Genomic DNA, 26,452 nt, shown 5'->3' with positions numbered 1-26,452 from the left:
TTAGTCTATTCAATAAAATATATAAATCAAATACAATATTATGGTCAATATTTTTTTTTCAAATGCATAAAAAAGATTATCACAAGTCCTTCTCAAAAAAAAAAAAGGGATTGAATTCACAAGTATTTTTCTATTAACTTATACAATACAAATAACCCCTTTAAACCATCAATTAACATTTTCTTATTAAAATTTAATAATGTTTAGCAATAGTTAAAAGAAAATTTCTGCAAATTGTAATAGGAAATTTAAAACTACTAACATATAGAACAGTAAAAAAAAAAAAAAAAAAAAAAAAAATCGGAAGAATTTTTACCTGAAAAAATATTTTTCTTCATGTAGGAATTTATTAAATTCCTAAATATTTTTTTTAAAAAAGGACACATTTAGTAGCTTAACAGAATTGTTTAGAATGTATAAAAATAATGCTAAATATATTTATAAACTACTCTCAGAAAGTATTTTTCTCTGTTTATTATTTAAAAATACATTTTGCTCTGAAAAGGATAATACACATATGAAAAATGACAAAACAATTAATAAAAATTTTGCAAAGCAATCTTCGGGGGTTGGTGAGTGTTATCAAGCAGGGGGAAGAGCTCCATACTGTTAATAAAAAATGCTCATTACACAGCACTTTAGCACATTTAATAACATTAAACTTAACAATAATGTACAAACACTTTTATTTACAGAAATACAATGAAATACTATGAAACAGGCAGACTAGGATTCAACTCTTGTGTACTATTTTGAAGCATTCTACTCTCTCTAGAAAATAAAGAAAATCAATTTTTAGAATATTAGTGATGCAGTTTTAGTGTGATAAGTAGATGCAGTGTATTAGATTATTAAAATGAAGAAGGTAGTCTCCAGGAGAGGCTTTTCTAATGCAATAAAATCATTAGCTAATGAAAGTTTGTAATACTACCATAAAGGCAAGCATAACAGAATGCTTATTGAAATTTACTAAAACTAAGTAACCAGCTCTAAATATTTTGGGGTTCACAAGGAACTCATTTTCAATCAAGAAGATTTAAGTTGATAATAATAGGATGAAAGAACATCTGACAAAAGTTGTATGTCTTCTCATCCATAAGCTGAAGTCTTCGGATTGAAAAAATGCACTTTGTAACTCTGAAACATATGCATGTAATAATTTGAGGGCTTTGTGCCTCATTAACATTGCCTTCTTTTATTTCAAGAAAGAAAAAAGATAGTTTTATTTTTTCATGTGGGAGTTTTTACTATATGTTTTCGGATTGATGAATGACTTTTACTTACCTTCGACTCTTGCGAAACTTGGCTTGCGTAAGCCAGTCGCAAATGGCTTCTCTAACAGCAGGTTCCTTTGTATCACTGAATGTAATGCGACAGACCTCTGAGGAAAGAAGAAAGATTAAAAGAAAAATTTAGACTACAAATAAACTGAGATAGAGCTCAAATATAGGAGAGAAACAACCAGATTACTACCAAAACTTCAATTAATATGATTGCTTATGGTTGAGTAAAATATCAAATTTTACTCGATTTCAAAATAATTTTAAATATGAAAACAACAAAAAATCTTACCCAGAATTAAGTTGTAAACTTCAGTTTTTTCAAAAGATTTTTTTGATGTATGATGTTTAAATGGCTTTCCTGTCAAGGAGTATAGTTCTGCAATGTCATCTAACATTAACTTTCGAAGAACATTGAATATAAATGCCTTCGCATTCCGGCCTCCAGCAACAGGCAAAGATGTAAGCTGAAAGAATAATATTTGATCACATGATTATCCCTAAATTTCATGTTAAGACTTTTGTATGTGTGAACAGGTTGCACTAAGAGAGGAGGGCGGCTTGGAGCGAATATTTTCAGGGCTCTCCTTCCCGCACATCTATGCTATTAAAACCTGAGCGCATCTGCCTGTGGGTGTGTCTGCAACTCTATTTCCTCTGGACTGTCAATTTGTACCAGATCAATACTCACACCATTGGATACAGGAAATCCAGGGGAAGTCTGTCCACTATTTTTGTCTCACCCCTCTAAACCTTAAGGGGACGGTCATCCAGTCCTGAGGATATCTTCAGGACATCCAGGGGTGAATGTATGAAAATTGTCTATTGCCAGCCGCCGCAGGAGGCATTTAAAGCCATCGCAGGTGGCAAACAGGGATTGGCGAGAGTAGCCCCCTAGTACAGAAATGAAGCTGGTAACAAAATATTTCAGCACACTGTAAGATGAAGCCTATCCTTAAAGCCTTCTAACTCATGTTAACAACTATGATGGGAGTGTAATGAAAAGTACCAAATAATTTCATATCTTGATTGTTAATAATAAGAAATTAATAATTACAGTAGGGGGCTTTTCATAAGCAATATGGATAAGACCAGTGTTTGAAATTTCCAACAAGCAACTTTTGCCCCACGTCAATTGTTCCAACACCATTTATGGTTTCTCAATATTCTGATCAATTTGTGCCAGGAAAAAGTGGGTGCTGTTTTTCTAATAGTACAAAATTCATTCACTGTAAACGTAAACAAGAACAATGCATTGTTTGAAATCATCACAATTTCAAGCGCATACCTTCAAACAACCATAGCTAAAACTGGTTTGAGTTCGGTTCGGGAAGTCACTTTTGGTACCCTGTACAAAACAGGTATCCATAATCAGAATATAAATTTATCAATAGTACTATACATAGATATTTCTGCAAGGTTTAACTAGTTAAACATATCAATATATATTTAAGATTATATTACAAAAAGTGATGATTGAATAACAGGTTCAGAATGCCTTTGCTGACTATTTACTGATGCATTTTTGATCTTAACAAATTATGTATGTCAAAAAAAAAAAAAAAAAAGTCATCCAGTTCTAAACACATAAAAATTAAATATCATAATCTGCGAGTACACTCATGAACACACTAAGTAAGTTAAATGAATGAATTTCTAACGTTTTAAAGCACAAAAATTGCAAATTACTGCAGACAGGTGCTTTGGTGTTAAAAGAAACACCTACTTTAATGCAAAGAAGCGTGAGCTTTTGGATGAAAAGTCACCGGAGGAAAGCTGACCGCTTTCCATTTAAGAAGGAAACATTTACCTCTCTTCAGGAACATTTTTTGCAACGGTACATGAAAAAGGTGCTCCTTGTAATCCGGAAATACACTATGCAGAAGCTCATTGACTTCAGAAGATTAAAAATAGTACAATTGCTAAGTTACATAACAAATGTTGCATATATAACACATGAATATGTTTTGAAAAGTATTTAGGTATGCTGGTAGTGCAGCTATTATACAGGTTCGCTACTTTTACCTAACTTCATATTGATTATTGAAATCTAGCTTTTCACTTAGCAACCTTGTATTAAGTTGCCTGGAAAAAGATATTCCTTGTACAAGTAAGTTATAAAAGAATTTAGAATTATTGCTTATTTTGGTATGAGTATTTTCTTTATATGGATTTAGTACTGACCAACACAGACATATTTAGTTGGTTTTTGAAGTTAATATTTTCAATATGAAGTAAATTCTGAAAATAGCCAGCTTACAAAGATAGAGGTTTTTTTCAAGTGCCCCCCCCCCCCAAATGCATCCTGACACAAAAAGACCATTGAAAAAAAAAGATCCTGCTCCAAAAATCTAAGAGTAAGATTATAAACTAATGTTATGAGTTGCCTTGATTGGATGCTCCATACTTGAGCATTGAGCATGTGCATAAGTTTTAAAAATATATGCATAAAGTAGTTCTTACAAGACTTTGCCTGAATGAAGAGTTTTCAGCAAGTAAAGAGTTGAAGGTTTGAAATTCTTCTTCATTGCCAATTGGCAGGGATGCCATGTTGATCAGTTCCATGGTTTCCATTTTTAATGAAGGTTTTCTTTCGACCAATTCCAATACTGCATCAATTTTACTCTCGATTCTGTTGACCATGCTGGAGAGATTCTTCATATTATCTCTCAGTAGATCCTGTTGTGTTTGAATTACTTGAATGCTTTTATTGATATCTAAGAATAAAAGCAAGATTAAAAAATTATTGCATAGTTACTATCTATCTTCCTTAGCTGAGACCTAGTGCCAATTTACGCATGCGTCAAGTCTGCTGTTATTTTATCAAAATAGGGAGGGAAACCAGGAAGTAAAAGGTGCAAAATAATGTGTTCAGAGAGCGGAAAGTGCCCATCCTTAACCTATCGCCCCTTTTTAAAATGGAATCTTTGCTTTCGAGAACAGACAGTACAAAAAGCAAGACTAAGATGTATTTCACATATGTATGAATATAAATATGCTTAAAAGTCATATGTATGGTGTGCTTCAGGCTTGGAGTAATTGCCGATTACCTAATCGTAATCTGCGTAATCGATTACATTGTGTAAATTGTAATCATAATCATAATCTGGCAATGAGACACTCTTAATCTTGTAATCATAATTGTAATCAGCTGAATTAAATAGTATTATATTGAATTGTAGAGAATAGAATGTAGAAATATAGCATGTAAATTTTAGAAACCGTAATGTTTAAAATTCAGGTTGTATGCAAAATAACAATGAATGTTTAAATCATGCACAATATGCATTATGATGGGGCGAGCATATAATTACCTATGCAGGATATAATAGCAGGATGCCAATAAGATGCTTGGGTTTATCAATAGATCTATTTCAAACAAATCTAAAGAAGTTATTCTGCCCTTATATAGAAGTTTGGTAAGACCTCATTTGGAGTATGCTGTTCAGTTTTGGTCTCCTTATCTTAAGAAAGACATTAATGTATTGGAAAGGGTTCAAAGGCGAGCTACAAGGCTAATAAATGGACTTTCTCACTTAGACTATGATTCCAGGCTTGGAAGGCTAAAAATGTACAGTCTTGAGCAAAGAAGAGACCGAGGGGACATGATTCAGTTGTTTAAATTTATTAAAATGAAAGATGTTACGGAGCTTTAGTTCAGCACTGAAAACAGGACAAGGGGTCATTGTTTTAAGCTATTTAAATCTCAGGCTAACACGGATATTAGGAAAAATTATTATTATAGCAGGGTAGTGGAACCTTGGAACAGCTTACCGGAAGAGGTGGTAATGAGCACAGGAGTAGATAGCTTTAAGACGGCCATTGATCTTCACTGGGGACTGTAAATTGACTAGGACCAGTCTAGATGGGCCCAGAGCCTGTTGCTGGTCGTCACTTTTGTATATATTGTCAAAATTGTTATGTAGTATTTAAATGTACAATCAAAAATCATAATTTTTCCACTATGACATAGTTACCGCAAACGAGCAATAAGATTAATATATACATCTGCATGTATTTTTCTCCAACGAGTCTGTAATCGACACATCACAATTGTAATCGATTACATTTTTAAAATAATCTAATCATTGCTGTAATTGTAATAACGTTTTGGCAGAGGATTATAATCGTAATCTCCTATTTGTCAAGCTTATAATCGTACTACATATGTGAATACATAAAAAACTTATATTTATTTAGTTTCATTTCTTCTTAAAGAACTGTTCTCAATTTTATCAGGGTTTTTGTTGATTCTCAAAACCCCAGTTCAGAAATCCCAAATTCTTTCACAATTATCTGTCTGTGTTTTGCTATTTTTAATTACTTCCAAAACTTTTAACTGAACACATAAGTTTACGTTGTTCCTTTTTGTGTTCTTTTTACCACACAACCAGTTTGCAGCAGTACAGAAAATCAACAATTAACCGATTTTGGAAAAAGCCTTTACGTATTCTCCAGCAACAACCTCGTCAAACATCAAATCAAGTCTTAACAATGTCATTGACAACTGTCTCTTCCAAAATCAAGAACTAAAAAACCCTGGGAACCACTTTTCTGTACAGAAAGCAACTGAGTTGATTGAGGCATCAGACGGGAAGGGAACGGACAGAACCAGACAGAGTCAATCAAAGAAACATTTTAATCCCTGCTCACAGCACGTGGTTCAATTCTTCCAAGTCTCCAAACACCCAACCTTTGATGCATTTTACAGCCTAAGATAAGATTATAGCTAAAAACCAACTAGGATAACTGTTTGCCCCTCTTTTGTGTTTTGTTAATAGTGACCTTTTACTTTCAAGAGGTGAACTGGGATTTCTTCCCAAGAAATGGAGGAAACATTCAACTTGAAATAAAAGTTTTGCTCAAGAAACTTCGAACATGTATGCAATTAAGTGGGGTATGGATGAAAAACATATTTCTTAAAGTGGGAAAATTTAACATCATTGCTATAGGAATTTTTTTTGTTCCACATATTTATATTCTTATAAGCGGGATATTCAACTATCCATTGGGGGATTAAGTGGGAACGACTGTATGACTATTTTAAAACATATTTCAATAGAACTAAAACTAGACAAATAATTGAAAAGCTTGTTTTCATAAGTAATTTTAATGCAAAAGCTAACAAATTAAATATTAACAAATAAAAACTAAAAAAATAATATTAATTAAAAACTTAAAAACATATTTATGCTTATTTTTTTATTTTTAAACACTTTTATTATTTTTGGACTTGAGCATGAAGCAAAAACATGAGAAATAGGTTAAATACCCCTATATGGAGGGCGCCTATGCATGTATGTAACCAAATAACAGTAATTCCTATTTACAGTGGCGTACTAAGCATGGGTGACAGCTGGGGCGGTAACTTGTGGTCCCTACAAATGCACAAAAAAAAAGTTTTAATGTTCAATAGTCAACTTAAAAATATGAAATTCATGCTATTTTCAGAAATTTTCTGAGTTGAAGTATTTATATTTTTCAAATACTGCAATTCAATTTTGGATTTCAACTCCCCCCTCCCCCCGCAAGTTGACACCCATGGCGAACTGCCCCCCCCCCCCTCTCCCACATCAACGACACTGCTAGTCATACATATTAAAAATTATATATTCACCTGAACTTGTATCGACAATAGCAGAGGCATTTACATCTGTAATGCTTAAAGCTGAATCAGGTTTTTTTTGCCGTGTTGTTTCAGCTATGTTAATCTGAGATATCCTAGGACCAGCCGATTCTGGGAACGTAGAAAGCGAAGAGTAGGATTTAATGACAAAAGGAAGAGACTGTTTCGCAGGTCTTGGTTCATCTTCATCACAGCTTGAATCATCAGGCAAGAAAATGTACCTTTTCCTCTTTTTTCTCGAAGTCCTTTCAGTGTCTATTTCTAAACTTGCTGATTCTTCAGCTTCATTAAGAGCTTCGGCAGCAGCAGAATAATTATCTTTAAGTTAGGAGAGAAAAAAAATATATTTATATCAAAAAAGCTAAGTTGTTCAGCGAATTCTAGAAAAATAGTGGAGCAGAGTTAGGGTAATAAGACAAGCGAAAAAAGTTAGCGGAAGCATTTAGTGCTGTTAACTTGTTCATTTCTTGCAAATGAAACAAAATTGAAGGAGCAACAGTTTGCTGAATTGACAACGCATAGTCCAACAGATTGATAATAAAACTGTATACTACACACAGGGTTTGAAAATATTATGATATTTTCAAAAATATCCAATATTTTGATATATATCGGATATTTTGATATCTATCTGATATTCTCGATCAGCACAAACTAAAGTCTTCAAAATAGTAAATGAATCCTCATATCATTCTTGATTTTTCTTAAACATTGTTATTACAATATGTAGACTTAAAATTAATGCTTCTTTCATTATTTATATCTAATATTTCATTTAAATTTTTTTATCAATGCTAATGTAGTTCATTTAGTATTAGCTGTTGTACTCATTTTTCTCAGTTAGCCATTTTTACACAGTGATATGATTCAGAAATAAAAGATATGCTTTGGTTGGTGCACAGTCATAAGACATTTTCTTTCTTTTTTTTTTTTTTTTTTTGACCAACATGTAACATTTAATGAGGCACTTTTAATATGAATTAAAATTGTTACATTACTAATCATTTTATGAATATAAAATAAAAAAAGAATATTTTATTACTTTGCTGCATTAATGATGTATTAATGCATAATAAAAATATAATGCATAACTTTTTGGTAATGTTTAATAATAAATGAACAATATTACTATGATTAATATAATTTTTATATTGAAAATACCGTAGCTGAGATAATAAATATTGAAAATATCAAAATATCATGATATTTTCAAATAAATATCAGATATATATTGGCCAACCCTGACTGCACAGCATAATGAACTACAGTAAAACTTCTCCTAACGGACACCCCTCGTATGTGGACAATTTTTTATTCTCCAGTTCCAATGCAAATAACATTATTAAACCCCTGTAATGCGGACACCTCTCTATTGCGGACAAAAAAAATCGTCCCGTTAGTATCCGCATTAGAGGGATTTTACTGTACTTTGCAATTCAAAAGTAAGTTATAATAAAAATAACAAATACTATGACTTTAACAAGATGTTATGAATGATACCTTAGCAATTTATGTTTTTAGATTAAACAGTATAGAACTAGCTCCATGCTGTAGGAAGCCCTGTTACAGAAGAGCAGCTTGTAGTGTGGGCTTTAACCTGTACATATACCTACATACAAAAGGTCATTGAAAACTCCATCTGAGGTTTCAAAGTGCTATAGTTAAAAAAAAAAAAAGTGAAATTATTTTGAATTCTGAAATTTTGAATTCAAATTATGTGCTTTACAATTACGACAGAACCCTACTCATAGGAGTTATTGTTTCTAGAAACGGCTCCTGTCCCCCCAAGCCTGCCTCTCCTCCTGGGCAGTTACGTGTGCATAGTTGTGTGTGTAAATGTGTAGGCTTGTGTGTGTGCGTAGACCTGTGTGTATGCACTTAGGCATATGTGTGTGTATATGTGGGTGTGAGAGTGTGTATATGCGTAACGATGCATGTGTGTGAGCGTGTACGTTTGTGAGTGTGTGTGTGTGTGTGTGTGGACGCCACCAACAATGAGAAGCAGCTAAAGGGGGACAGTGCTCAGAACCAGAGGTCTTTGGTGCTGCAGAGGCCCCTGGTCCAAGCTGAAAAAGGAACCACAATGCTAAGGGCCATCAAATGAGAACAATAAGCAATCGTGATAGCTCAAAAAAAAAAAAAAAAAAACTAAGAAAATAAACTTTTTGACTAGTTCATGACATTCCCACTTGATATGGGCTCTAAACAGAACCAACACCTTGGTTTCTGCAGTGGCATACCTGTGGTATCTATCACTCTTGCAAATTATGTACTTCATAAAATTAACAGCTATGTAAATATTTTAAACTAGAATAAACACTCCTAGTTAAAAATTAAGGTTGGTCAGAAAAAAAGGAAAATGTCTTATGGCTGTGCTAATGCATATTTTTCATTTGTGAATTATATATTTATGTAAAAGTAGCTAACAAAAGAAAAATGAGCAAAGCAGTAAATGCTGAAGTAATTCAGTTTAAATTAATAAGAATTTAAAGCAAAAGGTTAATTCTTAAATACATATAAACATTTTTTATTACAATAGCAAAGACAATTATGCTCATCTTTACTAATAATAAAGCCTCTCTGTCTGAATCTCTATGACGCGCATAGCGCCTAGACCGTTTGGCCAATTTTCATGAAATTCGGCACAAAGTTAGTTTGTAGCATGGGGGTGTGCACCTCAAAGCGATTTTTTGAAAATTCAATTTTGTTCTTTTTCTATTTCAATTTTAAGAACATTTTACAGAGCAAAATTATCAAAAGATGGACAAGTAAATTACGAAATTATCAGGACATGGAATGGGAGAGCGAATGAACATAGCCAATTGGTGAGAAATTCGTCATCCATTATTCGTAAATATACAGGCGAACCGAATGAACTTTTAATTTTCAACTACGAGCAAAGCCATGTGGGTACCACTAGTGCAATATAAACTCTAAATAACTTTTTGATGATATTTTTCTTATTTTTGTGTATATTATACAGTGATGTTTTTCTGAGATTTTTTACAGGGTTCAGGTATATGTGGTAGGTAGAAAAACCGATACACCATGCAAACAGTAGGAGCGGGGGAACTCAGAGGGAAAAAAATAGATATATGTAATAGAATCCTTGTCAATACAGGCAGGAGGTTTACCTTGATTGTTTCTAAATTTTTTGAACGTAAAACATGTTAAAACTCATGAAAAGTAAGATCAGGGTGTATTTAGGTTTGGATTAAAATAATTCACGGGCTGAAATACAGGCTGCCAAAGATGGCATTTCTCACCTAGTATCTTCAACAAAATCTTATAAGTTCTATATCTCTGGAAGGATACAACATGTTTTGTTGTAGTTTGATTTACTTAGGGTTTTTTTTTTTTTTTTTTTTGTTTTAAAAGATACGCAACATTTTGAAATGTGTGTTTGAGTTTTCCTTGCAGTCTTTTGATAATTTTAAAATATTTTTCTCAAAAATGCCAGTTTCAAAATTTTTTATTTTTTACTTAACATTCCACACTCCAGGGTCCCCTGCACCACTATTTGTGGTTTAACCAGTTGAATGGTTCTCTGAAGACAGCTGTGACTTTTTGACAGACATGAAGCCGAGTAATCTCTGGTCCAGCACCCTCCGAGGCCAGAGGAATTGCTTCACTAGGTTTATTTTTTACTGTTGATCAGTACCAATAAGCATTACATTCCCTGAAAAGGAGAACTTCTACTTTTTGGTTTAACAGGTTTCAGCGGCGTTTGAAAAATGAAGGTTTTTCTTGAACTAACTCTATGTAAAGGTAGACTTGAAAACTTAAAATTTTATTTAGCCGCAATTGGCCAGAAAACAATTATAACACAGTTACATAGCCAAAATTTCATTTTGAGCTGACACTTTATACAGGATTTTTATTTCAGTGAAAACAAGATGGCATTGCACAACACTAAATTTTTCGCACTCCCCTAAAAGAATGCGTGTGGGAAAACGTTATGGCCCAGCAAACAGCTGAAGGCTGTTTTCTTCTTTTGTATAAAAGTTATTTTAAAAGCAAAATTTACTTTTCACCTAGCTCAAAATGGAAGGCGGCGCAGGGCCGGGGGTACTCACCATTTGAGCAGTCAAGAAACTAATTGCCCCACCTCCAGTAATTTGGAAACATTTCTCATGCATTTGTGTGTGCATTTTATTGTTTTTTCATATAAACTGCATTGAGCACCTTTTTGCTTATACTTTAGGGATTATTTGTATAAAAATAAAATACTTTGATTACTGCAATGCATTTTATTTCAAATGTTTCTTCAAAATAATAAGTAATACCTTCAAAATGTTTAAGAAATCCAAGCTTGAGCTAATAATAGGCTTGCCAGACGTCCCGGTTTTCAGACAAAATCCCAGTGTCCCAGTAAAAGAAACTTGATTACAGATGACCAAAAAGTCTTAAAATAATTAACTGGGAAGGATTTTTTTTTCAGAATAACTTTGTCATTCGCAACATTGACTTGAAAAATTAATATTGGATTAGCTTGCAAGGATTTTTACAACAATTTTTCTTTTTAATTGCAAAAGCACTAGAACAAGATTTAAAAAAAGGTACAGATGTGATATACCCCCCCCCCCCCCCATTTGGCGACATTCAATTTTTTGCACAAAATTGAAATATTTTTCTCGCCAATGAGGCGATAATTTTTTAAGCATGGCGTCCCTGGCGAAACTAACCTGTGTTTAGCAACCCAAAGGCAATCTCAGACCTGTTCAAACTTGTTTACTTGGGTTGTTTACTCGGTTTCATGCAGGAGAGATACGTGTTGTTTCGTGCAATATACCTTGCAGGAAAGCTTATTTTGTGTTAGTTTAAATTCAGTAGTTGTGTTTTGAAGTAAAAACATTAGAAAATGCCAGTTTCTTCAAACTTGAACGTTAATTAAAAGTTAACTCCAACGTGGTGTGTATCTGTAAAGTGCCATTGTCATATGATGTATTGTTTTAGGCCGAGTGTGAGGATTTATCCCATAAAATGGTAAGTTCTTTATTTTAGAATTCAAAAAACACTCACTTCCGAAATTCTTTGTTTTTACTAATCCTTGAGGGGTTCTTGTAGTTTTTAACTTTATTTTTACTGAATGTAAATTAATTTAACAAAAATAGTACGGTTATTTTGTTCTAAAAGTTAATTCTTATCGAAGCCACGAATTATTTAGACATTCTATTAACATGCCTCCTTTAGGTACTGAATTTCTGAAAATAAGTTGATTCCAGCATTTTATAAAAATATAAAGGTGTTATTTTATGTAAAATATAATAGGTATTTTGAAAGCATGTCTGGATAGCAAATAAATGTATGGTATTTTTGTATTGTTTATGTTTAGGATGTTCTGTTGAGACATTTCTACTTTTCATACATCAATATTTGAGTAACTAAGCACTTTTTTTGGCTGAAATAGTTATTGATTTTGGGGATGTTTTCCGCTTTAAACATCGCAATTTGAATCGCTTTGCTCTTTTTTAGCAGAATATGAGAAAAGTTTTTGTTTGATGAAATGCATGTTGGAAAATAGCTTTTATTTCTATTGGTACATATTTCATTGGTGAGCTGTTATAGTAATTTGTTAATTTAATAATTTTAAATACTTTCTAGTGATTGTTCTTTCCGTACAAAAACTTTCTAGTTTCTGGTATTTTTGAAGCATATATTCATGATGTTTTTTGTTGCGGTTTTATGTTGCTTTTTATATATTCTGTTCTGAAGTGCTTTGATCATGTTTTTTTATCTGATTTTTTCCTGTTGGTGCTAAAAAAGCGTTGCTAAGAACGATGTATGACATATGTCGTCATACATCGTTTTCTTGGCGACGCTTTCTTGGCACCAACAGGAAAAAGTCAACAAGGGTGGGGTATATCACATCAGTTCCAAAAAAAAAAAAAACTTTCTAAAAAAATTTCTTGGCAATTGAAGGTGTATTTGAATACTGTCCAATTCTTTATTCTACATTAACATAAAATAAGTAAAATTTTTAAATTTATCTGCTTGTTTCATTTTCCTATTGCCCTTATTTTAGGTTCATAATTAGTGACCATTTACTCGTAGCATTAAGAATGAACTGCCCTGTAAAATATTCCAAAAGTCAGCCAGGGGTGTGTACCCTTTTGAATACTCACGACAAGGGGGAGATGGGCATTACGGTGTCCCGGTTGTACATTTCAGAAATCTGGCAAGCCCAGCTAATAATAACTGCACAATTCAATAGCTATAGTGTGAAATACATTTTTTCTTATTCTGCAAATTATTCTGAACATTCTAGTGAAAAAAATATTTGTTATATAATGAAAATTTCTAAAAGTCATGAATTTTTTGCTTCAACTATGTCATTGGGGCAAAATTGCTCAGAAAAGCAAAAACGTCTTTTTTAACCATTTTTGAAAATTAATGTTTAAAAAGGTACTATAGATATCAACCAAAAAATATATGGGTCAGTAGTGATAGTAAATAGAATAAATAAAAAAAATCTTTAAATTTTGATTTGTAACTGGATATTTGGATATGGAATGACCCAAAAATAAAATAACACTTACTAAATATTTTTAAAATTGTGACTTGACACTGCAACCAATTTTCTGATGGTGGTTCTCTGGAAAGAAGCAGCTTCATCTTTTTTTCATTTGTTATAACATTTGGAAACCAACAAATTTCGTTTTCAAAGTCAATCCAATTTGTCGCTACAATCCCAGGTGCATCATCTTCATCAGCATATGTTACAAGAGCATATTTCATGCTGTTACAGAAAAAGACATAATTTAGAGTAAATGTTTTCGTTTAAAATAAAACATAATTTTTCTTGAATCTTACATTACTGCACAATATTTAAACTGCAGTACACGAAGTATTGATATTTATTTGAGACAAAGAAAAAAAAAAAAACCTTAATTTTGGGATATATATACTGTTTGACAAAACGAGACAGATGTTCCTGTTCTAGTTGAAAATTCCAGCAGTCTATAGCAGTCCAGATCTCCTTACATATTACTAAAAACCAAAAATTATATTGTTTTACTTTTTTTTGCACACATAAATATAGTTTACCTGGCTAGTTGTATTTATTTCTAAATGTGCATCAATATTTTTATTATTTCAAAGTGTTTAACTATTTTAAGTTCTTAATTTTTTTTTTGAAATATTCTGTAACACATAAAATGAACGAACTTGCAATAAGGAAGGTGAAAAGTAGGACATAAAAAGGGACATGAGGGCTCAGAGATCGAGCTGTTTTCAATTTTTTTTTTTAAATTGTGTAATTTATACATTTCTGTTATTTCCCTAAAATGTTCTTCACATTTTTATTTAGAAAACAACAACTTTTTGAATTTTTAGTTGAAATATACCTTTTCTGAGGAAATTTTACTTGTACCTCAAGATTTTTCAAGAAAAATCATTGCTGCAGTAAATAATTTACTACTCTTAATAAAAGCAAACTTAATACTTATTAAATATTTAATTTTAGTTATTTAATATATGCAGAAGATTTTAATACCAGAAAATTCATTATATCACATTGGAGAAGAGAATTTTGGCAGCACCTTAACTATTATTATATCACGTCATCAGTATCGCGCCAAGCCTGATCGGCGCCGTTGTGCAAATGTCTTTTGAGCGTCTTTATACTCTGGCATTCGAGGAAAATATAGTTAACACCTGGTAGGAGGTTTTATAGACAAATATAAAAAGGAAAAAAAAATACGTTTGACATTAATTTATACAAAAAAAAAAAAGTGTGAATATTTAATTTCGCATTATGGTATACGTTTTTACTTCACATCTCGAAATTATTTTGAGTTCATCAGCTCCTCTGATATGCTAACGCATTTTGGAAGAAGAAGTTATATTAATATCTAAGTTAAAGCCACTTTGAATATCTATCTAACCTCTAAGTGATGAATAATTAATAAAACATTTATGCCTGTCAAAACATGACAACAGAAGCTGTGACGCAACTAAAAAATAGGTTTAGGAGGCACAAATTTAGGAAAATTGTAGTTAGAAAAACGCAGTTTTAGACGGTCTTCGGTGGTGTTATAGGTAAAAAGGGTACAAGGCGATCTGCGGAAATAGAAGTTGAAGCCTTAAAACAAAACTGTATAGTTTATATCTATAAACGTTAGAATAAGTAATGGAACTCTGAGATTCTACCCGATTGTTTTTTTCTTTGGAAAATAGATAGAAATCAATTCCCCTTTTCTCCCAAATAATTTTTCGAAATTGAACAAAAACGCAATTAAATACAACTTTGAAGATTTTTACAAAAAGGGAATTCTGGAGCTCCTCCCTGAAATTTTTTTCAAAATTTAAGTTCTGAAAACTTAAGCAGTATTCTATGATATTAGGAGAAATGGTTCAGAGGCTATTCTAACTTAGGTTTTTCAAAAGACTTATGAAAAATGTAAGTTTTGATGATATTTAAGGAAGGAGGTTCGAAGGCCTTTGCCCAATTATTTTCTGAAAATGTAGTCTTAAAAACGTGATTGTAAGACAATATTTGGTAACATTAGGGTCAGCAATCTTTCCAAACTGAAGCTCTAAAAACTCAATTTAAGTGATTTTTGAATGGAGTTTCAAGCGATGTTGTTTTGAATTCGGGAGCTTTCTCGAAATTTTTTGAAATTGAAGATCTGGAAACGAAATTTGAGATGCTCCGTAACGCTTTTAGCGGGGGGGGGGGGGGGGGAGAGTGATTCGGCAGAGTAGCATTTTGAAAACTTATTTTTAGGCGAACTAGAAAAAAAAAATAAAGAAATAGGACGGAGGGGGAGTAGCTGACCAATTTGGATTAAAATTTTACCCCATCATCAATATTTTTTCCTTTTTAAAATCACCTTGTTGGACGCTCCCCCCCCCCTCAGAAGTAAATATTTTTGAAAAACATTCAATTAGGCATTCTGGAGGGGAGGGGGCATGGGGCGGTGCAACCAAAAGCTGTCCTCTGGACCCCACCCCCCAATGGTTGCGCCACGGAACAGGAAGTGACTGATTATATTTCTGAATTAAAGGATAATATTGCAGAGGATATTCCGCCTTAAAATCTGAAACTGAAACTTGAAATTAAAACGAATACTTCCCACTTACGAAATCGTTAAAAAGGCATTGAATTGAATGTCTAAACAAACATATTGTCCAAAGCTCTTTCTTAAATTTAATACACAAATAATTTAAGAAAAAGGGGATGGAGGAATTGAGTAATTTATGGTCAAGTCGTTACTTTTCGGAACTAGAAGTTAATCTAAACTATTGTCTACAAAAAATGCATATTACACACAAGTAAATAATATGCTAATGTGCTTACCGTATTCTTAAATGTATGATAACATGATGCAGTGGAATTACCAGGGACAGTAGATAAAAATCACAAAAAGACATATTGCACAAATTATAACATATTCACCGCAAAAACAAAAATGGGGAATAGCAAATTTCTTGTGCTGCTTTGTATGCTCAACCTTGTGAAATTATAGACATACCAAAATAAAATTCATGGCTCCACATATGAAGAAAAATGCTGATGTGTGCATTAATTATCATCACGTGTTTTCAGTGTAAAAGATTGCGCTTTTGAATAGCATATTCAGACACAACAAGGCATTTTTTCCCCTTATAGATAAGCAGCAAGGAGGATTGTTTGTTTTAATGAGCAGTATAATGTCACAGGTACTTTAATAGAAAAATTAAAAGTTCAATTTTACTTTTTTGGTTGGAGATTTTTTCTCTCATTTGGAGCATTTTGGATTCATAGAGCTCGGTGCCTTTTTGGCTCTAGCACTGTTGTGCGCCGCACGACCTTGCACATAGGGATGGTGCAGCCCTGCACGCCATAGTTCTAGCAATAATTCAGCCCTTTATTTTCCCTCAAATATTCATTGTGTAACTTTTGCAAACATTTCAAACAACTCATAACTTCATCTGGAATATTTTGCATCTGTTTTGCATAACGGGAATCAGATAAATGAATCCCTCTCTGTGGTCTTAATTTAAAGCCGTGTATACAACTGCCGAAAAGTGTAACACTAAAGAGGAGGTGAGGTGTCATAGACCTCTATTTAAGAATGCAATGAAATTTAACCAAGATGCACTTGCCCAAACAATATTGATAATCAAAAGGGGTGCTCATAGGTATAAAACCAAAAGCTTTTGGGAAACCAACATTAAATCGGACTAAATATGAAATAGGGGAGGTGAGATGAACTTTTGTACAGTATGCCCGAAAAAGCAGATTGCAAGGCTGCACATCCACCATTGCTCTTACAGAATTTTTAACAATCTGTCGGCATAATATTGGGGATTGAGCAGTATAATTATTTAACAGTGGAAATTTAGGAGAATTTTCCATCTGTCATTACATTTGCTGAATAAGAGTTTATTTCATTGAATTCAGGTATACAACATTTACAGCATTTGGTGCAATGAAAAAGGCTTAACAACGCAGGACTTAAAAAAAAAATATATATATTTGGACTGTAATGTTCATCTACATATGCCAAAGGATCAATAAAATGTTTTGAAAAAATTCGAGCCAAAACGAAACTGTAGAGTAATAATATAAAAATAACTTTTGAAATACTGATAACATAATTGAATTCAAGCAGTATGTAGATCAGAAATATATCATTTTAACACCATTGTTTATGTTTAAAAATGTTTTGTTATGCTTTTTTCTGACATAAAACCCTGAATGAAAATGCAACACATTTCATTTTTTCAAATTAATTGAGACGGTGGGTCATACACAGGCATATCTCATTGGGAAAACTTATCAAATCTGGAAACATGATTGCATTAAATAATCTATCACTGAAATGGATATTGCGGGACTTGTAAAGGAAAACTAAGATATTTCACCAAACCATTCCCCTAGTGGGAAAGTAGGTCAGAAAGGAAGGTGGGAAATGGGACATATCTAGTCCCTTAACCAGAAATTGCAACAACCCTATGCCCCTATTAAATCTCATACTTATTTCCTAAAATTATTCAAAGAAAAAATGCAGTCAGTGCCGGATCTATGATTTTTCCGAGCCAGGGCAAATCTTGAAACTTGCACTCTTGCTGATAACCCTTGAAGTTTTTCCATCCAGTTGCAATGAAAAACACAGAAATAGGGTGAATTTGCCAATCTCTAGGGCAAGGGTCTCTTTGCTCTGACCTGGGGCCTGCACTGTGCGCTGATATAAAAAATAAAACTCTCGCTTGAAATAAAGAAATTTGCATATACAAAACTTTTCATTACATTAATGTTGATGATAACTTGGGTAATTTTGATGCATTTTTATACTTGGGAAAATCAAAATTGAAATTTGGCATGAAATAGAGAAGCTTTGCATACAAAACTTTTCATTACATTAATGTTGAAGAAATCTTGAGTTATTTAAATGCATTTTTATAGTTGGGAAAAACAAAATTGCTTTCGATTGTAACTTTTTAACTAATAATAAATATAAGATTTACAGTTCAAGATTGTAAAAGCAAATAGTGGCCTATCAAAGGAGTGATCTAGAATATATCACTCCCCTCCCCCACCCAAACCTTTTCTGTTTAAACACCACAGACCACTGATGAACCACAAAAATGAAATAACAAGAATAGGAACAGTAGCGGATACAGTACTCCTGAAAATTGAGATAAATTACACAAGAAAATATAAAACTTTGCGGGTACAGTACTCCTGAAAATCGAGATAAATTACACAAGAAAATATAAAACTTTCAATACTTGAAGGGAAATAATAGTGAAAAGCAGGATAAAATCTAGGACGATGTAAAAGGCGTAAAAGCTGAAGTCTGCTATCAGAGCCAGAACAAAATTATATATCGGAGTGTGCGCATCAGAAGAAAAATATTGTCTTTTGCTTTACGCTGAAAAGGTTGCTTTGGGAACCATTGCTTCAACTCTGTCATTCGATGTAGTGCTCCGAAGCAGCCAATAGCAGACTACCATTTAACAAGTGTTTAGGCGTTGATTTAGACACAAGAAGTTGCTTTGGGAACCATTGCTTCAACTCTCTCATTCGATGTAGAGCTACGAAGCAGCCAATAGCAGACTACCATTTAACAAGTGTTTAGGCGTTGATTTAGACACATTAAGTCCAACAATATGCAGTTACAGTCAAAATGGAGGAAGACTAAGTCATGGACAAAGCTTACGTTCGCAGACCTCGACTGGTAGCCCTTAGTCGGTTGATCGCATGAAAACCAAGGAGGATAGAAGAAAGGGGAGACGCCCAAAGCCGTAAACTTACTGCGCGCACTTGAAGCCGTGGACAGAGCGGGTAAGGGAGAGGGGAAGAGGAAAGCTCTACCCAAGAAAGCAATGGTAAATGTAGAGTAATAGGGAAAACGTTCAGAAAGAGAAATAAATGTGTGGCACTTTTATAAGTTTTATTGTCGGAGCAAAAAAATGCTTTATTTATCACACACAACAATGAAAAAAGCTATTTCTTACGAGATTTTTTTTTCTTATTATTATTCATTTTTGTTGTTAGTGCATGCATTTTTGGAATGTAGAGTAGTTATTTATTTCCCCCGATAACCACACAATTTCAGAAGCTTAAACGCCCTTAATTAATAAAAAAGTATGTCTAAAACTGTGCTTAGTTAGAATTAGAGTATAAACACATAAGAAATAAATTATCTAAAAAATGTGGAAGCCTTTAATCTTAAATTTTGAACATTGTTTGAAAGAACTACAGAATGTACCAAGTATAGAAAATGTCTTTATTATACACAACAAATGTTGACACATTGAAAGTAAAACACAGGTGTATGACAAAAATTTAAATTTCTTAAAAAATACCCTTAAAACAGTTAAAAATTTAAATAAATTTTCTATTACATTTTCTTTTGTCAAGAGCTCTCTGTAATAAGTTTAGTTTAAAAAAAGAAAAATCTGCCTTGTAGTTCAAAATTTATGTATTGCTTAAGCCATTTGCACAAATGAGACATTTTTACTAACTGTATTTCTGGAATAGTACACTTGTTTTTAATTGTGACAATTAAAATATGGTGAATCATTATATATATCATAATATGATGTAGCAAATTTATAGTTTTCTTTTTTCTATGGTTCTAGTAGGGATATATCGAACAAGAAATGAGTTATTCAAGTTGTGTTGCCAGGGTTGGCAAGTATTTCGCCACGGGTGGAAAAAAACACGGTTTTCCCCTTCCAGCAAAAATAGATTTTTTGCCAGTATTTAAAAGGGAACAAAAACTGGAATTTTTACAGACAACTTATGTAGTTTTTTAAATTTTGCCCTCAGTAAATTAATAAAAGATATTAAACATGCTTTAATTAAATTCTAGTTTTGGTTTTCTTTGACATCTAGCTTAAAATAAATGTAATATTAAACTTGCTTAAACGAATGCTTCCAAAGATTTTTTTTAAATAAAAATTGAATTTACAATAGGGAAGTTTTCGATTTTTCAATTTTATTTTTATATGATGGAGTAACATGTATGAACATCAAAGGTGAAAAAATTTTTGCGATACGATAAGTAGTTTTTTTTTAATTAATTTTTAAAGTTCAAGCTCTTGTGACGTCAAATGGCATAGGAAGTGACGTCATCCCCTCTTCCGATAGGGGAGAAGTGAAGGTCACGCATTCGACTTCGAAGACGAAACGTAAAAGGCTTTCTCCTCGCATTTAACTCCTCGCGTTTCTGGAACATTAAACCTCTCATCGAAAATATTCGAATATCTCATTGGTGTTACTTGAGGAAGATTATTTAGATTGTGCTTTAACGAATTCGCAACTCCAACGAACTATAGGGGGCACTGAAGTCACTGTCTAATGGCGGACTCAAAAACTAAAACAAACGCACATGGTAACGAAGAAAATGCTAAAAGTGTTGTGATTTTTGTTCCTACGTATGATTTTTTCGCTTTATTCTTTTTAAATTAATTTTCAAAGTCTTGTGGATATTCTGGACCACGTAGAAAGAAATGAGAATTCAAGAAGCATTACTAAACGTCAAAGATTAATGCAAACTACGTAGTTCGTAAATCTAAGCAGCTATTTCCACGATGTTGAATATCGATATTTATCAATTCTTGATAAAACTAAATAATAATTGTGGCCTGACAAGAATAACAATTAATGCTAGAAAATTCAATATGACATTACAAATTGTTATCGAAAGAAGATGATACTTTTTTGCCTTGCTTGGCTAGCGCTTATTGTTTTCCATTTGCAGCTGAGTTATTTCTCTCGAATTCCCGAATCGGTTAATTTAAAAATTTTCTGTTTCGATTTTTCTAATTTCTGAGTTACGATTTAATTGTGTCATGTTATGCAAATCATCAACAAAATTCTCACGGATATATGGTGGTAGTTTTCTTTTCAGTTGATTGACCATTATTTCTTTTCACTTATCGAATTCTGTAATCTTACTACCATTTTATTCCACTCATGATAAAAATTAAAAATGGTTTAACTAAAAACGCGAAATCTCGCCAAGGCTACTTTGCTCGCACTATACTAAAACTATAACCCTAAACAAATTTGGCGAAACCTTTCAGCTGAGAATAAAAGGTATAAAGTAAATTCTTTCTTGGTTATTCATTTTGTTCTACGATAATATATTCAAGAAAATATTTTGCATACTGTCCATTCCAACTAAATGCTGCTGTAAAATACGGTAAGTTTAATTAATTTAAGATTAAAAAAAACCCCATATTCTTACAAATTCATACAAAACAATAAATTTTTTTTACCTTGTATAACGTTATCCAAGTTTGTTAATCCAGAATTTTTGCTTTCACCAATTATTAAGGAAATAATGAAAACTAACATTATTTTGAGAAGCTCGAGAATACTACTAAGGGACGAATTAATTTCTGTAGCTGAAAGCAAACTAAGACACATCGATTGCGTTAATAAATACTCAGAACAAACTGCCTGTGTTTACGTCAACAGACACACGTGCAACGCAACGTGGCAATGTTTTAGTTTCATTTGCAGTTTTGTAAATCACCGCAAGGTAGCGTATTCGAGCGCTGGAGTTCCGAATCCGGCCTTCATTGTGTGTTCAAAAGGATTATTGAATTTCTAAAAAATAAAAATATCAGCGCGCTCAAAATGTTCCTAGCGAAAACAAGGGATCTTCGGCAGAAGGCTGCCCTAGAGCCCCTATAACTGGAGAGGCCGACGCATCCGTCATTTTGGAGCAAGCGTACAACAGGGAATGCTACCTTTATTGGCAATCATTCGCCAAATAGGGAACGAAAGAGTCGGAGAGCGAAGGTGAACATTGGCGAAATTTTGGAAAGAGTTGGCGTCGTTTCCAGGCTGCCAGTCACTTCGCGGGCTATTATTTACCCATATCTTTTTTCTTTCTGCAACAGCTGGAAATCCGAAGAGCTGAAATACTTTTTTCGAGCTGTTTACACAATTAACAGCCGAACAACTACCCATTTGACTCAATTTAACACATGCCAAAGAAACGCAAACATCGGCTGCAATGCTATCGCTACGAAGCACTGGATCAAGTTTGCTCCAAAATGGCGGATGCGTCGGCTCCTCCACGATAGGGGCCTTAGGCTGCCCATTCGCACCCTATGACGTAGGCTCGTGACGTTTCAGAAGCGCGCACTTTTGCGCTTGGCTTTTTAAAAATTCATTAAAAATCAACCACGGTGTTTTAAAATTCGGCGATGGTGAATTTTTTTAGTTTTGAGGGTCAATTAACAATATCCAATAGCCAAAATATGAACATTTAATAGGTTTCAACTTCCCTATTTGTATATTTAAGACAGGAAAATAAATGCAAAGATGATTGTCTAAAAGGACTAGACATTTACAGTTCTCAACTACTTTTCCTCAGGTATGAATTCCCCCAGTCAGGAGAAAAAAACGTATTATTTCTTTAGAGAAAAAAGATAATCTTAATATATAAAAATCAATGTCCTGAAATAACATATATATATATATATACATATATACATATATATATATCAACGCACAGCCGAAACCGCTGATACCTCAGACTTGAAATTTGGCAGGCATGTCCGCATGATTACGAAAGTAACCACTAAGAAAGGATTTTTCGAAATCTCAATTAGTTCGGGAGAAATTAATTAAAACCCGTTAATTTCTGCGAAATTAAAACCTGTCATTGAAATTTAAATCCGCCTTTGAGAGGCCTTCCTCCATTCAAATCATTATTCAGTACTTCATCTCAACTTTTGGTCGATAGCGAATTTTAAATTTGATATTGTTTTTATTTCTCACGTGATTCTTCGAGGCTTTTCTCAAGTCAAATAATGATGTTTCTGTCTTTTGCTTTCATTTTTTCAAAACTAGAAACGAAGTTTCCAAGAACTTCATCACAGGCGGACTATCTTTTTGAATTTAGAAGGGTGCAGGTTCCTGTAAAAGTTTGCTTTGCAATAACCGTTAATTAGTCACAAGGACAGACATTAAAAGTAGCGGGGATCGATTTAAGAGAAGACTTTTTTTACAACTCCGCCAATTTTATGTAGCTTGCTCCAAAGTCAGTTCATCAAGCAGCTTAATAATTTTAGCACCAGAAAAAAAATATCTAAAAATGTTGTGTACAAAGAAGTTCTTGCTTAAACTTAGGTATAACAATAAAATTTGGACGGCCTGTGTTTGCAAAGATAGTCAATACTTTAAAAGGATCGTTAATAACAGTTAAAGATCGTTTAAGTACAAGGGCATATACATAAGGAGTCCAGGGGCCCAAATATAGGTAATAAGTAATTATTACAGGGGATTTTCGAAACTAGGTGCCCCAAACACTGTTAATCCTTGCTAATTCCATTACCCGAGCAATGCCGGGTACGGGAATGCTAGTTTTCTATATTATTTGACTATTTTCTGTCAAAATTAAATAGCTTCAAAATCTAAATGAAATCTGGAAAAAGAATAACAATTTAAATATTTGATGAGGTTGGTCGTCCTGCCAGCAAAGGGTTATTTTTGCCAGGATAGTGGCAAAAACTGGGAAAGCAAGTACAACCATTGTACAATTTGAATACTCCAATTGAAACTTAAATTAAAGCAGACCAAGACTAGTTTCTTCAGAAATATAAATGTATAATAAAAACAATTTAAAGTAAACTAGGGGAAATGCATAATGATTTAAAACTTGCATATTGCGATGCAATCTATACATATAATAAAATAAGATGCTTGTGTGTGTGTGTGTGGCGCGCATCCCGGGAAAACGGTAAGGCCTAGAAAGATGAAATTTGGTATACAAGTGTAGTTTTTGCTGAAGTTGTGCACCTCGGGCTTCGATTTTTGATATTTTAACTAGAAAAAAAGTTATGTAATGTTTTATGCGTTTTTTTGCACTTTTTAGTACTTTTTACCTCACAGACCCCGAACTAATCGCACCACATAATTTTTTTTTGTACTATAGTGTAGGAAATTTAATTTTAAATAGGATGAATGAAAAAATTTTGAAAATAGAGCAATTTTTGTATTTTTTATAAATTTTTGAAAAAACCTTTATTTTGAATTTTTTTCTGGGTTTAGTTTTTTTCGAAGCCCATCCTGCAAAAAGTATTGAGCCCTCAATTCCAAAATTTTAGTTGGTAATAGTAAAAACATTCCGCCCCCTTCAAAAGAAAAAAAGTTTTTAAAAATACGCAAAAGTTTTTTTATTACAATTTTTTAAATGCAGAACACGACGCGACCTGTAAGCATTGCCGGCTGAGTTCCGCACTTCCTAATCACGTGACCTAACTGAAATCGTTTGCTTTCTCTTCACTTTTTTTTTCCCAACGTTCAAAGATTTCATATCTTTATTTTCCCCAACTTTTTTTTTTTCTGGACGTTTTGCTATATTTATGGGTACTTAGAGCCTTTTTTTTGCGTGCAATTTTAAGTAAATAAATAAAGCCCGCGGTATTTTGCATGATTTTTGTAGGGATTGGTGGTTAGGTTTGGTAGATACAGAGATGATATTAAGTGAGCAAAAAATGTTTTTTTTTATTTTTTTATTTTTTTTACATAGAAAAGGATTGTTAATTATTATCATAGGTAGATATGCATGGATCGTATAGATAGATAGATCGAGAGAAAGAGGGACTATATATGGACAAATATAGAGGTGGATACAGTAGATGGACAGTAAGAAATGGAGGAATTTCAACGGGGGATCAATGACCCCCCCCCCACAAAAACACACCCCATGGCTTTGAAAAAACAATGCTTTCACATAAAAGTGGAAGTGCTTTTTGTTATTTTCTGGCAAAATTTGCACGAAGAGTCCCTTTGTGCCTTCCAACCCCCCCTTTAAAAATATTACAAAGGACATAACGGGAGATAGATCTAGAAAATACTTTATTCAACACAAAATTTATTTAAGTAGCCGCCGAAGAAGCCAACGTTGGCGTAAAAAGGCGAATGATAATATTGATATATAGAGAAAAACATTGATTAATACCGTCGCTAAATTGTCTAATCAGCCGCCGAAGGCGGCAATCCTGGCGCAAAAAGGCGAATTGCGTAAAAAGGCGGACCAGCTGGTCGCCGCAGGCGGCTAGTGTTTAAAAAAATGTCCTGATATACCAGATTCAACTGAATTTGAATAAGCTTTGACAATTTTTATGAGTAATTGTCAGTAATAAAATTTCATTTAGTATGAATTATAAATTTTTATCACATTTATATTTCACACTATATAGTCATAGTTGACCTCTTATAATTTTTATTACTCTGTTGGTATTGAAAATTTGCACTACTTTCCTGCTAAAAATTAAAAGATGAGAATTTCTTATTTAATAGTTAGGACAGTTTAATATTTTGTACCAAAGTCAGTGAGTTGATTTTTATTGCTTTTTACTCTCCACTTTCTTTCTGCATTCATAAAATAAAAAACAAAAGTATTTCACTAAAACAATGGATTACTGTTCCACTAATGCAATTTAATATTTTAATCACAAAAACATGAAAATTATTAGAATGCAGTTAAAATTACTATGATATTAAACACGTTATATCCAATCCCCATAAATGAAGCAAATCTAGTTTTGCCACTTTGGCAAATATGGGCAAAAAATAGTTTTGTCAGGACACTTTTAGAATTTTGTTTTCTACCTTTGGCAGAAATGTGCCAAACCTAATTTTTTAAAAAATTTACTTATCTGAAATTTTATGTTTAAAAGAATTAGGCTCATAGAAAAATTTTTCTGCATTATATTGCAACATGTTGTGGTGGAGGTTTAAAAGGATTACGTTGTTACTAAACGCAAATTTTTCTAATTATAAATAAATGTAATAAATAATAAAATTGATAGCTAAAAAATTTCATTCCTATATCTTTGTTAACAGAACTCAATTCAACTTTCTCTAATTCTGTTCTTGCCATTTTTTCCACTGTCCTGGCATAAATCACTTCTTGTCTGCAAAATGTCTAACCCTTTGTGTTGCCTACTATTGCCCTTTAAAGTGCAGTAATTTTGAATGTAATTGTCTAAGTGAATTGCTTTTTTTTCCCCCAATACCTAAACCTTACACTTAAATATCTTTTATAATGGCACGAAAGATATCCTTGTAATCTTTTTTTCCGGT

General features: G+C 32.8%; 1 protein-coding gene across 1 annotated transcript; it reads right to left on the bottom strand.

The window, feature by feature from the left end:
- Window positions 1-489: 489 nt before the first annotated feature.
- LOC129228097 (uncharacterized) lies at window positions 490-18,747 on the bottom strand. The gene is made up of 7 exons (XM_054862737.1): window positions 18,625-18,747; window positions 13,446-13,645; window positions 6,898-7,224; window positions 3,744-3,997; window positions 1,573-1,747; window positions 1,285-1,381; window positions 490-771 (listed from the first exon to the last, which is right to left on the bottom strand). Exons 2-7 carry the CDS (start codon window positions 13,642-13,644, stop codon window positions 711-713), a joined length of 1,113 nt encoding a protein of 370 aa, XP_054718712.1. The 5' UTR covers window position 13,645; window positions 18,625-18,747; the 3' UTR covers window positions 490-710.
- Window positions 18,748-26,452: the final 7,705 nt, after the last annotated feature.

This window comes from Uloborus diversus, chromosome 8, assembly GCF_026930045.1.
Source record: "Uloborus diversus isolate 005 chromosome 8, Udiv.v.3.1, whole genome shotgun sequence".
Taxonomy (NCBI): Eukaryota; Metazoa; Arthropoda; class Arachnida; order Araneae; family Uloboridae; genus Uloborus; species Uloborus diversus.
The sequence above is the reverse complement of the archived record's forward strand: the minus strand, read 5'-3'. Positions and strand labels throughout refer to the sequence as shown.